The 17,645-nt window shown below is 47.9% G+C and overlaps 1 protein-coding gene across 1 annotated transcript; it reads right to left on the reverse strand.

The window, feature by feature from the left end:
• Window positions 1-1,270: 1,270 nt before the first annotated feature.
• On the reverse strand, window positions 1,271-17,444 carry NEU1 (neuraminidase 1). Its single transcript, XM_053379307.1, has 6 exons — window positions 17,131-17,444; window positions 9,190-9,382; window positions 6,879-7,141; window positions 5,486-5,671; window positions 4,204-4,423; window positions 1,271-1,976 (listed from the first exon to the last, which is right to left on the reverse strand). The coding sequence occupies exons 1-6, from the start codon at window positions 17,254-17,256 to the stop codon at window positions 1,756-1,758; spliced, it is 1,209 nt and encodes a 402-aa protein (XP_053235282.1). The 5' UTR covers window positions 17,257-17,444; the 3' UTR covers window positions 1,271-1,755.
• Between the last annotated feature and the right edge of the window lie 201 nt (window positions 17,445-17,645).

The following is a 17,645-nucleotide window of genomic DNA, read 5'->3' on the forward strand; positions in this document are numbered from 1 at the left end:
TTCAGCTTTGTTGGACGCTCACAATGTCTTGTTTCACCAGAACAAAAAAAATTGCAAGTGTGCTTCATGGCAATTCCGCCAGTTAAAACTAGCTGATTCGGTAAAATCAGTTAAAACTTTGAAATCGACATAGCTGCTGATTAAAGCGTGAGGCACCCAGAGGACAGTGTGTCCTGGTTGGCTTGTTGCCTTTGTTCCAGGAACTGGCCTCGATGACGTAAGTCAAGATTGTTGAAAAGAGCTCAGGAAACAGTTAACGCTTAACTACCCTGCCATACCTCCTGTTACCTGTTCTGTAGGCAAAGTTACACATTTATCTGCTTCAAGGGATAGTGAGGAGTGCCAGCCTGCTATACCGAGCCCCTGTAATTGACATCGTCAGTAAAATAACACCAGGTGCTATGTCATGCTGGTTTGATCCCGGCAATGTAGCTTAGTTGGCTTTTGTAAAGGGATTAGGCTCGATAAATGTATCTATCGGTCTTTCTGTGGCCATACACCATGAGGTTCCATGGTCAGATGCAGTTTATCACAGAACGGATTGATTGCTCGGTTTTATTATACAGTGGTACCTTGGTTGTGGGTTAAACCACAGAGCCTAGGACTTGCCAATCAGAACGTCAGCGGTTTGAATCCCCGTGATGGGGTGAGCTCCCGTTGCTCGGTCCCAGCTCCTGCCAACCTAGCAGTTTGAAAGCACATCAGAGTGCAAGTAGATAAATAGGTACCGCTCTGGTGGGAAGGTGAACGGCGTTTCCGTGTGTGCTGCTCTGGTTCGCCAGAAGCAGCTTAGTCATTCTGGCCACATGACCCGGAAGCTGTACGCCGGTTCCCTCGGCCAGTAAAGCGAGATGAGCACCGCAACCCCGGAGTCGGTCACGACTGGACCTTGGTTTGCAACCGTTTCGGATTACAACCACGTCAAACCCGGAAATGCATGTCCTTTTTTTTGGATTACAACCCATTTTGGGGGGGAATACAACCCCCCTTTTTTGGAGGCCCCATTGGCGAAAGCACGCCTTGGGTTACAACCTGTTTTGGTTTACAACCAGACCTCTAGAACAGATTATGGTTGTAAACCAAGGTACCACTGTATGTTCCGATGGATAAATGGGAGGCCCAGGTTTCAAGTTATGGATGCCGGGAATGAACGACAGGAAGTGGCCAGCTTGTGAACTTTCCAGGGGTATCTGGCTGGCTGTTTACATCCAGTTTTTGGGTGCTCCTTCTCACTAGAAATAAGTTTTTAAAATTTGACGGAGATGATAGGTTAAAGGTGCATCAATTAATTTATTAACTCGTCGCAAAACTTCCCGGCTTTCCTCTTTCCGCTTGATTCCACTTAGAAAACAAACCAATGAATATTAACCGTGTGCTTCTTCATCAGTCTACTTTCGTCGTCATCAGTCTTCCTCTCTCCAACCCACCCCATCCCCACCCCTCGCCTTCGCAACCTCCACCCACCCAGAAATTCAATAGCAGCATCTGAAATCAGGAGTGTTTCTGAGGTAGAACGGCAGCCCCAACGTCACTGTGGGGAAAGGAATGGCTTGGGCCTGCACGGCCCACTAGGAAGGCTTGTAGACTGTATTTTTCTGCCAAATGCCCTTCGAATTGCTGCCCTGAGCCCTCCCACCCAACGTTGCTGATTTCTCCCCACGAATTCCCTTCTATCCTAACCCAGCAGTCGCAGAGCTTCAAGTGTGACTACAAGGCACATGGGGAGAGGGGACGGCCGAGGGCCCGAAAGTGCGGTCAGAGCTCCCCGTTGATGCTGATCTTGACCACGGAGACGCTTTCAGTGGATTGGAGGCGCCCCTTCTCATAAATGATGAAGAGGCTGTGAGCATCTTCTGGGGCAGCCCCGTCCAGGGACGTCATCGAGGAGTAACCGCTGGCGCCGCTCCAGATCTGCAGGGGCTCCTTCCACCACGAAGAACCGTTGGTGAAGCTCCAACGTAGCGTCATGTTCACCCCTAGGCCAGAGGGGAGAAAGAGAAAGTAAGGTCGTGTTCACCTGACAAAAAGGTTCCTCATCAACCAGGCCTCGGGCTGATTTTGTATACCTGAAGGAGCGTCTTCACCCCCATCGTTCAGCCCGGACACTGAGGTCCAGCTCTGAGGGCCTTCAGGCAGTTCCCTCACTGCGAGAAGTGAGGTTACAGGGAACCAGGCAGAAGGCCTTCTCGGTGGTGGCGCCCACCCTGTGGAACACCTCCCATCAGATGTCAAGGAAATAAACAAGTATCTGACTTTTAGAAGACATCTGAAGGCAGCCCTGTTTAGGGAAGTTTTTAATGTTTTTAATATTCTGTTGGGAGCTGCCCAGAGTGGCTGGGGAAACCCAGCCAGATGGGCAGGGTATGAATAATAAGTTATTTATTATTATTATTATCATTATTTTGCTTATTTATCCATTATTTTTTGTACGACACTTCATCTAGAGATCACAGGGCAGTTCGCAACATAAAAATACAAAAGGAAGACACAAAAAATATAATCAACAAAAGCAAAGCAAGCCAGTAAAGACCCCCTCACACGACAGGACCTCAACCTCTTATTCCCATGAGGTGGGAGGCTTGAGCTCTCCTAGCCAGGGTGTCCCAAATTTGGGTTTGCGGCTGTTTTTTGGACTACAGTTCCCATCATTCCTGATAGCTAGGGATGATGGGAGCTGTAGTCCAACAACAGCTGGAGACCCAAGTTTGGGAAACCCTGCTCCAAGCTATATGGGAGAACACACAAAGCTATTTTGTTTAACCACAATCACATCCAATACTAAGGCATAAAATGTATAAACAATACAAGAATGTATTGGCCGTGCTACAGTAAGATTTCCTCACCCCTGTCCTACCCTTCATTATGTTCCTCCTTATATTAGATTTCAAGTGCCTTGGAGTCAGGCACCTAACTCTTTATGAAAAACTAAAGGAGCAAAGTAACATGTGCACGCTGACGGCACTGCAATGATAGCAGCTATTCAACTACACAACAACAAGTTAACTGAACACACAAAACATACCATTGTAGTGAAATGGCTTTGGTTTTATCGGGTTCTTAATATTCTGTTGGGAACTGCCCAGAGTAGCCGGGGCAACCCAGACAGATGGGCAGTATACAAATAATAAAATTATTTTTATTATTGGAAATCCAATGAATATAATAAAAATAATCAAAAATAAAAATAATGATTTGATTTTTTTTTTAAAAAAATGCATGGCAAAAATCAAGTGACCTTTTAAATGTGTTCCAGGAATTGGGGGGAGGGATTAGTGGGTGGTTTTGTTTTTATGTATTTTGTGTTTTTTATACAGTGGTACCTCGGGTTACAGACACTTCAGGTTACAGACTCCACTAACCCAGAAATAGTACCTCAGGTTAAGAACTTTACCTCAGGATGAGAACAGAAATCGTGAGGCGGCAGTGGGAGGCCCCATTAGCCGAAGTGGTACCTCAGGTTATGAACAGATTCAGGTTAAGAACGGACCTCCAGAACGAATTAAGTTCTTAACCTGAGGTACCACTGTATTGTGATTTTATGTTGTGAACCGCTCCAAGATCTACAGATGAAGGGCAGTATACAAATTTAAGAAATAACAATAATAAAAGGGCTGCGGGGAAGTTTCTTTTCTTGGCTCTTGTCAAATCTTGCGTTCTTTCAACCAAGAGCATTCTTCAATTTAGAAGTGCAGCGGTTATAAAGTAAAGGTAAAGGTAAAGGTTGGTTAAGTCCAGTCAAAGGTGACTATGAGGTTGTGGTGCTCATCTCCACCTTCAGGCTGAGGGAGCCGGCGTTTGTCCACAGACAGCTTTCCGGGTCATGTGGCCAGCAGGACTAAACAGCTTTTGGCGCAACAGGACACCGTGACGGAAACCAGAAACTCCGTTTACCTTCCTGCCTCACCTGTACCTATTTATCTACTTGCACTGGCGTGCTTTCGAACTGCTAGGTTGGCAGAAGCTGGGGCAGAGCAACGGGAGCTCACCCCATCACAGGGATTCGAACCGCCAACCTTCTGATCGGCAAGCCCAAGAGGCTCAACCTGGGACGACTAGTTGCACCATCAGCTTTGTAGCAGAGGCTGGAAACATTTGTCCCAGCCCAGGAACTGAGTCTGCCGTGTTGTCTGCCGGAAGCCACCCCTCTTCCAGCCACATGGAGCCCATTCTCTCCCTGTGACACACAGATTCCCCCTCACTCACGCCGCTTTTCATGGGCCGGGTTGCTGAAGAAGACGAGGCCGGATTTGACAAGGGCTCCGGCGGCAACTGCAGGGTCCACCAAGGTGTCGTCAAACGTCACGTTCTCCAGAGGGAGGGTGTCGCAGGCATCGTAGCTGCGAATCACAATGCGGCAACTGCAGTGGTAAAAGTTCTGGTTCCTGGCGTTGATCACCACGGAGCCGTCTGGAAGCTCGTAGGGCTGCAAGGAGGTAATTTGGGGAGGGAAGGTGAGAGGAGGGCAGATTTTTGAAGGGAACCAGAACATTTCCTAGTTCTGTTCTGAGGGCTCTGCTCCAAGTGCTCCACTCCCCTATTTTTTTATTTTTTTTATTTTTTTATTATTATTAATTTATTTATACCCTGGCCATCTGGCTGGGTTTCACCAGCCACTCTGGGCAGCTTCCAACAAAATATTAAAATACAGTAGTCCATCAAACATTAAAAGCTTCCCTAAACAGGGCTGCCTTCAGATGTCTTCTAAAAGTCTGGTAGTTGTTTTTCTCTTTGACATCTGGTGGGAGGGCGTTCCACAGGGCGGGTGCCACAACCGAGAAGGCCCTCTGCCTGGTTCCCTGTAACTTGGCTTCTCGGAGTGAGGGAACCGCCAGAAGGCCCTCAGCACTGGAGACCTCAGTGTCTGGGCAGAACAATGGGGGTGGAGACGCTCCTTCAGGTATACTGGACTGAGGCCATTTAGGGCTTTAAAGATCAACACCAATTGTGCTCAGAAACATACTGGGAGCCAATGCAGGTCTTTCAAGACTGGTGTTATGTGGTCTCGGCGGCCGCTCCCAGTCACCAGTCTAGCTGCTGCTTTCTGGATTAGTTGTAGTTTCTGGGTCACCTTCAAAGGTAGCCCCACGTAGAGCGCATTGCAGTAATAATTGATTACTTTATTTATACACCATTTTACATACCACCCTTTATCCAAAGATCTCCAGGGAAGGTTCTTAGGAACGCTTCCTTCGCACTGTTTAACATATTAAAAACAGATGCTAAAACTGGGTATGCTTAGCTTTGGAAAGAGAACACTGAGAGAAGGTATGTTGCCACACTTTTATTGTGGTTGTGAATCGATTCAAGGCTTTTTCCAGGAGGTTGGGACTAGATGAATCTGGGGGTCCCTTCCAACTCTGCAATTCCACGATTCTGCTTACCACAGCCAGGGCTTCCAAACGATGCAGCGACGAAACTCGCTGCTTGTTTCGTCCCTGCCGCTTGCAGGATTGTAGCAAAGCCTCAAGCTCAGAATCACACCCACCTGGCATTCATCAGGATTGAAGTCGCTGGGCAACTTCAACTTGCCATAAGGGATCCCATGCAAAGGCTGCCGCCCGTATCGCCAGTTTAAGCCGTGGTCGTCGCTGAGGAGGCACGAGATCCCGTCCTGCAAAAGTGTCCCGTGGCCACAAACGATCAATCGCCCCTTCTTGGGCTCATAACGTTTCTGAAAGGCAGAGGTGACCGAGTGGGAGTTATTCTTGCATGCACACGGCACTGCTTCAGTCCTCTGGATGAGGTTTCTATAGCCTTGTTTCCTGGCTACCAGCGGTAGCGCTGAGTGGAAGCAGCAACACGTAGCCACAAACTGACCCAACCCCTGCCACCCTCCAGGCTCCTAAGATTTTAGCAAGCCTTGCCATGGGCTGTTGAGCATATCTCCAGCAGCAATGAGGTCCAGGAACTTGCCCTTTTGTTAAACGGAAGTTGAGATTCTCCAGAAGTTGAACATTTAGTATTTATTTAATTAATTTAAATTGTCTCTGAGCCAGTGTCTATTTTTTTTTTAAAGGAAAATCTCAATGTGGTTTACAGCCTAAATTAAACTGTTGGATAAAGCAAACTCCATACCTGTGGAATCATGGAAGACACAAAACCATGGTTATTAAATTAACAAAGACATTCGGTGGAAACTAAAGACGCTATGCCCGTGGCTGAGGGTAATTATTTGAACCCTTCCAATGGATATGGGGGAGGGGAAGGAAAAATTGTATGGGAAATTTAAAAATTGGAAGGAGACAATGTAATGTATGTAAAAATCCCAAAATAAAAATTAACAAAAAATTAACTAACTACTGTCTTTCTTTCTTTCTTTCTTTCTTTCTTTCTTTCTTTCTTTCTTTCTTTCTCCTTCTCTCTCCCTCCCTCCCTCCCTCCCTCCCTCAAAACACCACCCATAAAACTGTCATTCATATTATTATAATAACTATGATTTATTTGCTGCCCATCTGGCTGGGTTTCCCCAGCCGCTCTGTACAGCTTACAGCAAAATATAAAAACATCTGAAGAAGTGTATCTGTGCATTTGAAGAAGTGTGCACGCACACGAAGGCTTATACCCAGAACGAGCTTAGTTGGTCTCTAAGGTGCTACTGGATTTTTTTTTTAATTTTTAAAATAAAAACACAGTGAGACATTAAACCTTAAAAACTTCCCTAGATGCCTTCTAAAAGTCAGATAGATGTTGAAGAGAGGGTGTTCCACAGGGCGGGGGCCACTACCGAGAAGGCCCTCTGCCTGGTTCCCTGAAATTTCACTTTTCACAGAGAGGGAACCGCCAGAAGGCCCTCAGTGTTGGACCTCAGTGTCTAGGGGTGGAGATGCTCCCCCAGGTATACTGGACTGAGGCCGTTTAGGGCTTTAAAGGCCGCTTACCTGAATGCCATAGCCTGGTCCCGGGGCAAACATGGTTGTGCCAATATCCTCAGAGAGGTTCCGGGGGATGCTCCATGTGACGCCGTCGTCGCGGCTGCGAATGATCATGGTGCTGGCCGTGGGGCATTTGTTGTAGTGAGCGCAGAGCGTATAAACCAGGAACACCATGTCCTTTTCAGAGTCCACCACAACTGCTCCCAGGTTGAGGCCATCTTGCAGGGAACCGTCGTCAACTATGAAGGAAGTCGGCGTCCAGGTAGCGCCTGGAAGAGACAGGCCGGCATTATTATGAGAAACACACCTGAGGCGCCGCACAAAACTCTGGCACGTGTGAGGCGTGAGCCTGCCTTCGCTAACTTGGTGCCTTCCAGAAGTTTCCGTGCAGGCTGGGTGCCGGTAGGAGTTGTAGTCCAAAGCCCCTGAGCGGCGCCAGGTTGGCAGACACTGGCATAAGCTTTCACGGCAGATCTAGAAATTAGCCAAGCGCATTTTGTGACCGGTGTGGGCCCAATTGTGACCACGTGGAGATCTCCGATTTCTCCATCCGCCTTGGCCCTCCAGCTTTCTTAAGCAGCTAAGCAGAAGGGCTTATTTGTGGCATTTATATCCCAGCTGTTTCTCCAAGGAGTACATGGTTCACCCGCCCTCCACTAATCCCTATAACGACCCTGTGAGGTGGGTTAAGAGGCTGTGACTCCGAGGACCTGGGAGATCAGGGTTCGAATCCCCGCTTGGCTATGAAGCTCCCTGGGTGACCTTGAGCCAGTCGCTGCCTCTTAACCTACCTCACAGGGTCGTTGTAGGGAGCAAGACGGTTTGAGCATATAATAATAATAATAATAATAATAATAATAATAATAATAATAATAATATATTATTTATACCCCGCCCATCTGGCTGGGTTTCCCCAGCCACTCTGGGAGGCTTCCAACAAAGTATTAAAATACAGTGGTCTGGTAAACATTAAAAGCTTCCCTAAACAGGGCTGTCTTCAGATATCTTCTAGAAGTCTGGTAGTTGTTTTTCTCTTTGACATCTGGTGGGAGGGCGTTCCACAGAACAGGTGCCACCACCGAGAAGGCCCTCTGCCTGGTTCCCTGCAACTTGGCTTCTCGCAGCGAGGGAACCACCAGAAGGCTCTCAGCGCTGGACCTCAGTGTCCGGGCAGAACGATGGGGGTGGAGATGCTCCTTCAGGTATACTGATCCTGGTCCGACTGCACTGCCTACCGATCAGTTTCCAGGCCCAATTCAAAGTGCTGATTTTGACCTATAAAGTCTTAAACAGTTCAGGACCGCCTCTTTCCATATGAAGCTACCCGGACCCTGAGATCATCTTCTGAGGCCCTTCTTCATGTGCCTCCTCCTCAAGAGGTCCAGAGGGTGGCAACACAAGAACAGGGCCTTTTCTGCAGTGGCTCCCTGTCTGTGCAATGCTCTTCCCAGGGAAGTTAAGGCGGATGCCTTCATTATACACCTTTAGACGCCAGGCAAACACATTCTGTTTTAACCTTTGGTTGATTTGATTGACATCCTATACCCTTTTAAAATGTGTTTTTTGTGGGGGGGGGGCTATTGGGTTGTTGCTTTTATTTTTATTATGTATTTTGTAGCTTTATATCTTGATTTTATTCTGTGAACCGCCCTGAAACCCCCAGGTATAGGGCGGTATATTAATTTAATAGATAAAATAATACAGTGCACCCTCCGGGTATGAACTTAATTCATTCTGGGGGTCCTTATGTACCCTGAAAAGTCCGCAACATGAAGCGCCGCTTCTGCACATGCGCAGCACGATAGAGCGCTTCTGCCCGGCCCTGAGGTCCAGCACCGAGGGCCTTCCCTCGCTGCAAGAAGCCAAGTTACAGGGAACCAGGCAGAGGGCCTTCTCGGTAGTGGCGCCCGCCCTGTGGAACGCCCTCCCATCAGATGTCAAAGAGAACAACAACTACCAAACTTTTAGAAGACATCTGAAGGCAGCCCTGTTTAGGGAAGCTTTTAATGTTTATACACTTCTGGGTTTGCCACGTTCGCAACCCGAAAGTTACGTTACCTGAGGGTCCACTGTAACAACAACAACAAGGATTAACAGAGGAGGGGAGACCAGTTATGCTGTTTTTGGAGGGAAAAAGTGGGATATAAATGCAGTAAATTAAAAATAAAAATTAAAAGCAGGTGGCTTCCCTTAAAACACACACAAAAACCTAAGGAGCCCACCCCTGAAATTGTGCTCCAGCACTTTCAGCTCCTCAGGGGTGTGCGGACACCCTTTTCTTCCAACCCCCTCCCCACAGGCCTTGCTCCCCTCAAACCTTTGTCCAGCGACCTGCGGAGGGCTATAAACTTCGCCCCGGTGTCGGAGGCAGAGTGCTTCCTGGCTTCGGAGAAGGCTAAGAGGGTGCCCTGTGGTGTCGCCGCGATGAGGGGGACTCTGAAGGTGTTCACCTCCCCAATGACACTGCCGCTCACCCATAGGAGCTGCTCCATCGTGATCATGGGCTTCACCTGCCGAGAGACAAAATGCAGGAGGGACTTTCGAGGGAGAACGGGTTTTTCCAACGTCCCACGCAGGAACCGACAACACGGGACAGCTGCATATTCCTGCATAGCAGGGGGTTAGACTAGATTATGCTCAGGGTCCCTGCCAACTCTCCCGGTATGCCCTGCAGAGGACCTTAAGGTCCATAAATAGCAACACCCTAGTGGTCCCAGGCCCTAAGGAAGTCAGATTAGCCTCAACCAGAGCAGGGCCTTCTCAGCACTGGCTCCGGCCTGGTGGAACGCTCTGCCTCATGAGACCAAGGCCCTGCGGGATCTGATTTCTTTCTGCAGGGCCTGTAAGACAGAGTGGCCTTTGGTTGGAATCAACTTGATCCCCTCCCCCTCTTTCCTTTTCTCCTTCTGTGATGGAACTCCTATTTGGGGACTTCCCTGGCTTTTTTCCAGCCCATGTAGGACCAGTCTGGATAGTTGGCCTTGGTGAAGATTTGACGTTTTCATCCCCAAAGTGTTTTTGATTTGAGTTTCTACTGAAATGAGGCTGCATTTTAATGTTGTACAGTGGTACCTCAGGTTAAGTACTTAATTTGTTCTGGAGGTCCGTTCTTAACCTGAAACTGTTCTTGACCTGAAGCACCACTTTAGATAATGGGACCTCCCGCTGCGCCGCACCACCGGAGCACGATTTCTGTTCTCATCCTGAGGCAAAGTTCTTAACCCGAGGTACTATTTCTGGGTTAGCGGATTCTGTAACCTGAAGCGTATGTAACCCGAGGTACCACTGTATTTTAATCTAGTTTTTAAGTTGTATGTTAACCAATTGTTTTTAAAGCTGGTGTTAGCCGCCCTGAGCCCCGTCTTGGCTGGGGAGGGCGGGGTATAAATAAAATTTATTAAAACGTCAACGCACATTTTAAAATGTAGCGCAAAGCACCTCTTGCTTTAGCCGAGGGTACAGTGTGCTAGCAAATGTGAAGCTTTCCACGCCTTCTTACACATCCTGTGCCATTTCCCTGCTATTTTCCATCCCACAATTGCTGCTTTCTGCCAGGCATGTGATCAGAGGTGCCGATGAGTCATCGGCAGTGAAGCTAGGAGGCAAGCGCTCTGCGTCCTTGATTGTCACGCTCCAAGTGAGCCCACGTCTCTCTCTGTGTGTGTCCTTTGACTAAATCGGCCTTTTCCCTGCCTGAACCTGGAATGTGTCAAGTTCAATGTCAGGGAGGAGAGTTCTTGATAATAATAATAATGATAATAATTATTTATTATTTATACCCCGCCCATCTGGCTGGGCCTCCCCAGCCACTCTGGGCGGCTTCCATAGAAACCAAAAATACAGTAAAATATCACACGTTAAAAACTTCCCTGAACAGGGCTGCCTTAAGATGTCTTCTGAATGTCAGGTAGTTGTTTATCGCTTTGACATCTGCTGGAAGGGCGTTCCACAGGGCGGGCGCCACTACCGAGAAGGCCCTCTGCGTGGTTCCCTGTAGCTTTGCTTCTCGCAATGAGGGAACCGCCAGAAGGCCCTCGGCGCTGGACCTCAGTGTCCAGGCTGAACGATGGGGGTGGAGACGCTCCTTCAGGTATACTGGACCGAGGCCGTTTAGGGCTTTAAAGGTCAGCACCAACACTTTGAATTGTGCTCGGAAACGTACTGGGAGCCAATGTAGGTCTTTCAAGACCGGTGTTATATGGTCTCGGCGGCCGCTCCCAGTCACCAGTCTAGCTGCCGCATTCTGGATTAGTTGTAGTTTCCGGGTCACCTTCAAAGGTAGCCCCACGTAGAGCGCATTGCAGTAGTCCAAGCAGGAGATAACCAGAGCATGCACCACTCTGGCGAGACAGCCTGTTCCCCTGACATGCTTTCCAAGGGAGGAGCAGAGAGCGAGGGTATTCATCTGTCTCAAGAGACAATGGAGTGTGCCTCCGGGGGTGAAGTCAAACCACTGCATTCCTAGGACCAAAAGGACCTCCCTGGGCACAAGTATGGAGGTCCTGGGCTGGCCAGATAACAAGACTCCTCTTTCGGCCTCGCTGATGTGGTCCAAAGGAAAGCAAAGCAAGACTCTGGGCTGCAGGAGGTGCTGGAAGGAGGCGTACAAGGTTCCATCCAACCGTCTTAGGGACTCCCCTCTGGATTTGTGTCAGGTTTACTCCTTAAGTCTTTTCTTCTCCCAAAGATCTCCCACAAAGCAGTGGAGGTTTTGTTGTTGTTTGGTTGTTTAGTCGTGTCCGACTCTTCGTGACCCCATGGACCAGAGCACGCCAGGCACTCCTGTCTTCCGCTGCCTCCCACAGTTTGGTCAAACTCATGCTGGTAGCTTCGAGAACACTGTCCAACCATCTCATCCTCTGTCGTCCTCTTCTCCTTGTCTTTCCCAACATCAGGGTCTTTTCCAGAGAGTCTTCTCTTCTCATGAGGTGGCCAAAGTATTGGAGTCTCATCTTCAGGATCTGTAATTCCAGTGAGCACTCAGGGCTGATTTCCTTCAGAATGGATCGGTTTGATCTTCTTGCAGTCCATGGGACTCTCAAGAGTCTCCTCCAGCACCAGAATTCAAAAGCATCAATTCTTCGGTGATCAGCCTTCTTTACGGTCCAGCTCTCACTTCCATACACCACTACTGGGAAAACCCTAGCTTTTACTATACGGACCTTTGCTGGCAAGGTGAAGGCAGTGATCCATGAAGGGGAGTGGAGGTTTAGGGTGAAATAAAAAAATTGAAAGATAAATGTTCATAACTGCATATATGAACCACATGTCTGAAACCCCACAGAAAAAGTCCTGAAACCATTTTGTCTCTCCCAAGTTGACCTCAAATATTTCTCTGCAAGGCCGAAGGAAAATGGAAAAGCTTCCCCATTGTCTCCTCCTTCACAAATCCTGTCTTAAGGGTATGTCTGTGTATGAATAGGGTGAGCCTGTGACCTGGCTCAGGAACTAAGTATTTGTCATGACAAAAGACTGGCCAGGCTCCCCAGGGTATCCAATCAAGTGACCATTAACAGGTAACCTGTCAGACAGGATATAAACAAGACACTCAGATTTCTGTTGCAGACCACCCTTTCTGTGATGTATCTGGAGGGTGGTCTTGAGCTACACCCCTTTCTGTGATGTATGCATGATGTTTCTGGGGGTGTTCTTGGACTCCAGGGCGGGCAATTTAAAATGTCTATATAAGGACGGACACACCTTTGTTCGGGCTCCTCCCCCTTTCCTGCATGTGAGGGGAGCACCCTGTTGCAACAGCTTTAATAAAGATCTGCTTTGCTTCTCAATATTCTCTGGTTGGCCTCTGTTCTTTCCTCCGACCGATGGAGAACCTACAAAGGACTCTATAAGGGCTCTTGTGTTCCCCATAAGGGAATAAGGGCAGATTTTTGTTTTTTACAAGGGCCAGAGTTCTCTTTCCCAGGCTGATGAGCCCCCTCTGCCCTTCACCTCCATCTGCAGCACGTGCAGAACTGCCTTCTTGATCGATGGACCTTTGAACCTTGAAAATATTGCCGTTTTGCAGTCCTGCCCTCTGATTTCCCTTCTGGGAAATCTGAAAGGGCAGCATTAGGTGGGAGGAGCTGTAGCTTCTGAGTAGTGATCGTCTGCAGAAGGTCTCGGGTTCAATCGAAGCTCAGACTCTCTGCCTGAAACCCTGGAGAGCTGCTGCCAGTCCGAGTAGGAAATACTGAGTTACATGGAAGAACGGTCTGACTCTTTGTATAAGACAGCTCCAGATATTTCCATGAGACGTCCCTAAGAGTCCAGCCAACGCGCAGCTCATGTGCATCCTGTGGTTGCTGATAGGAGCAAGTTAAACCCGTGATTTTCCTGTTCGGCATCAGTGGGGCTTCAAAATGCTTTAATGATATAATAATAATACATTTTATTTATACCCTGCCCTCCCCATCCAAGACCGGGCTCAGGGCGGCTAACACCAGGTATAAAAACAATTGGTTAACATACAACTTAAAAACAAGATTAAAATACAACTGCCTCATTTCAGTAGAAACTCAAATCAAAAACTTTTGGGGGATGAAAACGTCAAATCTTCACCAAGGCCAACTATCCAGACTGGTCCTACATGGGCCGGAAAAAAGCCAGGGAAGTCCCCAAATAGGAGTTCCATCACAGAAGGAGAAAAGGAAAAAGGAAAGAGGGGGAGGGGATCAAGTTGATTCCAAGCCAAAGGCCAGGCGGAACAACTCTGTCTTACAGGCCCTGCGGAAAGAAATCAGATCCTTTACTGTGGCTGGATCCTAACCAAGTTTTTGTATGTTTACAACAAAGGTATTGACCACCCCAGAAAAGACAGAAGGGCTTCCATGCTTCGTCGAAGGACAGAATTTGCCTTCCAATATGTTTTTTTTAAAAAAGTTATTCATCCCCATTCCCACGCCTATTGCCTTATGATAGCACACTCGAATTCCAATTTTTTAAGCCACATTAAATCTAACTGGCATAAACAAGTTATTCCTCAATGCTTTGTGTCTTGGCTGAATAGCTTTCTTTGACAGAAGCCTGATAAGGCAAGCGGCACATAAGAGTGATTTGATTTCACAGCCCAGATTCTTGTCTGTGATCATGATCTGCTGGGCTGCCAAGCTAGGCACGTGGTTAACCATTCTCATGCAAAAGTCACTGGAACTTAGATATGCATTATGCTAATTCATTAATTAACTAAATTCATATGCAGCCCCTTCATCTGTGGATCAAAGGGCGGGTTATGGTATAAAGGTAAAGGTAAAGGGACCCCTGACCATTAGGTCCAGTCATGGCCAACTCTGGGGTTGCGGCGTTCATCTCGCTTTATTGGCCGAGGGAGCCGGCGTACAGCTTCCGGGTCATGGGGCCAGCATGACTAAGCCGCTTCTGGCGAACCAGAGCAGCACACGGAAATGCCGTTTACCTTCCTGCCGGAGCGGTACCTATTTATCTACTTGCACTTTGACGTGCTTTCGAACTGCTAGGTTGGCAGGAGCAGGGACTGAGCAACAGGAGCTCACCCCGTCGCACGGATTCGAACCGCCGAACTTCTGATCGGCAAGTCCTAGGCTCTGTGGTTTAACCCACGGCGCCACCCGCGTCCCTCTTAATGAACTACACTTCCCAGAATTCCTTGAGGGAAGCCATGACAGTTTAAAGTGGTATGATACTGGTTTGAGTGTCTAGTGCAGACAGGGCCGTTGCGTGTGGAACCCGCATACAGCAACATTTTGTTGCAGGCTCATATCCTTTTTGTTGCCAAGAAAGCAGGGGAAGAGGAATGACAAAGTCTGCAGCGATGGTGTGTTGTTTGTTTAAGTTTTAATTTTGGAAATCTGCCCACCCCAGCCTCATTGCTAAGCCACAGCTTGTTTAAAAGTTGCAGTAACTGGGAACATCTACGTGGCACTGCTCTGACATCTGTTTGGCAAAGACTGCCTGCATACCTGGGGAGCAGTGCAGCCAAGGCTGGGGTCAGCTTGACATTTCCCTCCCACAAAATATTGGAAGGAACGGCAGGTATGTGGACAAATTGAGGAGGAGGGCAAGCAGAACGTTCACATCGCCAAGAGGTGCAACCAGGGAGAAACCGTCTGCTGCCTTCTCCTGAGAACTTTGCACCAGAAATAATAATAATAATAATTTATTACTTATACCCCGCCCATCTGGCTGGGTTTCCCCAGCCACTCTGGGCGGCTTCCAACAAGAGATTAAAAATACATTAAAACCTTTCAGATACTCAAGAGCGCACACTGGAAACTGGTAGAACAGCAAACATGATTCGGAAGAGCAGGGAAGGCACGACCTGAGCTAAAAGAACAAGACGCCTGTATACAGAACATAAGACCACAGCTACTACTATGCCATAAGATTCACTGTCCTGTAATATCACATACAGTGGTATCTCGGGTTAAGAACTTAATTCGTTCCGGAGGTCCGTACTTAACCTGAAACTGTTCTTAACCTGAAGCACCACTTTAGCTAATGGGGCCTCCTGCTGCTGCCGCGCCGCCGGAGCACGATTTCTGTTCTCAACCTGAAGCAAAGTTCTTAACCTGAAGCACTATTTCTGAGTTAGCGGAGTATGTAACCTGAAGCATATGTAACCTGAAGCGTATGTAACCTGAGCTACCACTGTATGAGCTTTAACTACTGATGAAGCCCAGGACGGCGAAACAAGGTGAATATTCCGGAAATCCTCGTCTTTAGACTCTGCGAAAGGATTCTGTGGAACTGTAACAACCTTTCATGTGGATTGTTTGGACCTTGTGAACAGACAAGTGGAATAGACACATACACGGACGGACCTTATGCATGAACTGACTAGAGAATGATCTGATCCACTGGGTCTTCTGCTTTGTCCGTTGGTTGAACTTTATGAGTTACTTCTGTTGAAATTTATGAATAGTATACATTATTTATCTAAGAACACAGCCAGTTACGTCTTGTGTGTTTATCGAGTCACTCTCTCTCAGCCTAGCCTACTTTGCAAGAACGTTGTGTGAGGATAAACTTGGGGGACGGAAGGCGGGAGAAGAACCATGTATGCTTCTTTGAGCTCCTGGGAGGAAACACGGCTTATAAATGCGGAAACAAAAATAGACAGCACCTGGCACCATCAAATGTCTTGATTCAGGGGTGGGGAATCTGTGGCCCTTTCGATACTGCTGTACTCAAACGATGAGCAGCATGGCCCACAATCAGGGACAGACGCAGAGATGCCATTACAGTCTCAGCCATTGCTTTCACCTTAACTGGCTATATGTAGGGGGAAGAGCTGGACTACTGACTGCTGTTAATTGGGGGGGGGGCTGCCGCTGTGCTGTTTTTATTCTGATTGTCTGAATGTTTTTAATAATCATAGAACTGGAGAGCTGGAAGGGACCCAGATGGTCATTCAGTCCAATCCCCTGCAATGCAGGAATCTCAACGCAACAGATCACATTCAAGGATCACTGGGCCGTTTACAATATAAACACTTGGAAATGCAGAACATAGTAACAAACAAACAAAATGGGCATAGATTGTTGAATTATCCAATGGCCTGGTTCTACAGGAATGTTTTCATAATAAAGGCATCCTTGGGAAAAGCATTCCAAAAATGGGGAACCACCGCAGAAAACTAATACACACACAGAGTTTTGATTCTATTGTTTTAAAGTATTGCCGCCGCCCCTTTATGATTTTAGCTGTTCTTTTATCTGTAAGTCATCCTGAGTCTCCATCAGGGAAAAGGCAGGGTATAAATAAATATTTGACAACCACCACCACTACCCAAAAGGCAGAATAAGCATGTGCTTACGGCATCAGCAAAGCAGGGGCATGCCACATATATTATATTATATTATATTATATATATATATATATAATTATTTCTTTTGGAAAGAATTAGACACTTGATATTTCAGAAAAGGCATTGAAGTAGGTCAACATGGCAGGAGGGTGGGAAATCAGAACTTCCCTATACTCCGCATCCCCCCCCCCGTTTCTAGCACTGATTTTATTTTATTTTTTTACTTCCATATAGGGTGGAGACACACCATAATCTCTCTTTTTTAAAAGTGTTTAGGGCCTCCAAAGCTTTCCATCCGGTCCGGACCGGGGGAATGGAGAGAGGCACAATACGTGGCCGGACCGGTTGGGTTCAGTGGGTCTAAGGACCCAACGACATGCCCCAGCTAAGCCTTCCAGTTCTGTGGGGTTATGAGGCTGGGGAGCAAATTGGGGGGAGGACAAAACAAAGACCCCCCCGGGACATTTCCAATCGTACCTGATCAGGGGTGGCCACCCCGCGCGTTTCCCAGCAGCAGAGCCCCAGAAACAGCAGCGGCCGTAGGCAGAAGCCCGGCCTGGCCCAAGGGTGGGATCTCCTCCGGGGATCACGTCTAGCACCCATTGCTTCGGCCGTCAGGATCCCCTCTTCCGCATCCACCAAGGCCGCTTCCCCTTTAAGCGCGCCGCTGGGACCGAATGTTGGGTTTAAACAGTAGCAACCCGAGGGAACTCCCGGGCCGCCAGCCGCCCTCTGATTGGCTGGCTTTGGAGAATGGAACGCGGAAGGCCGGCTTCAAAGGCAGCACGTGACCATGCCATGACCTTAAATACCGTAGAAATAGGGAGGGAAGCCAGGTTAGAGACGCCCGTTCTACTTTTTAAGAAAACAAACATATTTATTAAAAAATAAATAAAAATAGGGATTCTAGCTCCGCCCACTTGCCGGCTTCTTAAAGGGACAGGACTAAAACGAGAGGAAACGAGCTCAAACGAGGCGGTGCGGGAGAGGAT

The sequence above is a fragment of the Podarcis raffonei genome, chromosome 2, assembly GCF_027172205.1.
Source record: "Podarcis raffonei isolate rPodRaf1 chromosome 2, rPodRaf1.pri, whole genome shotgun sequence".
In the NCBI taxonomy this organism is placed as follows: domain Eukaryota; kingdom Metazoa; phylum Chordata; class Lepidosauria; order Squamata; family Lacertidae; genus Podarcis; species Podarcis raffonei.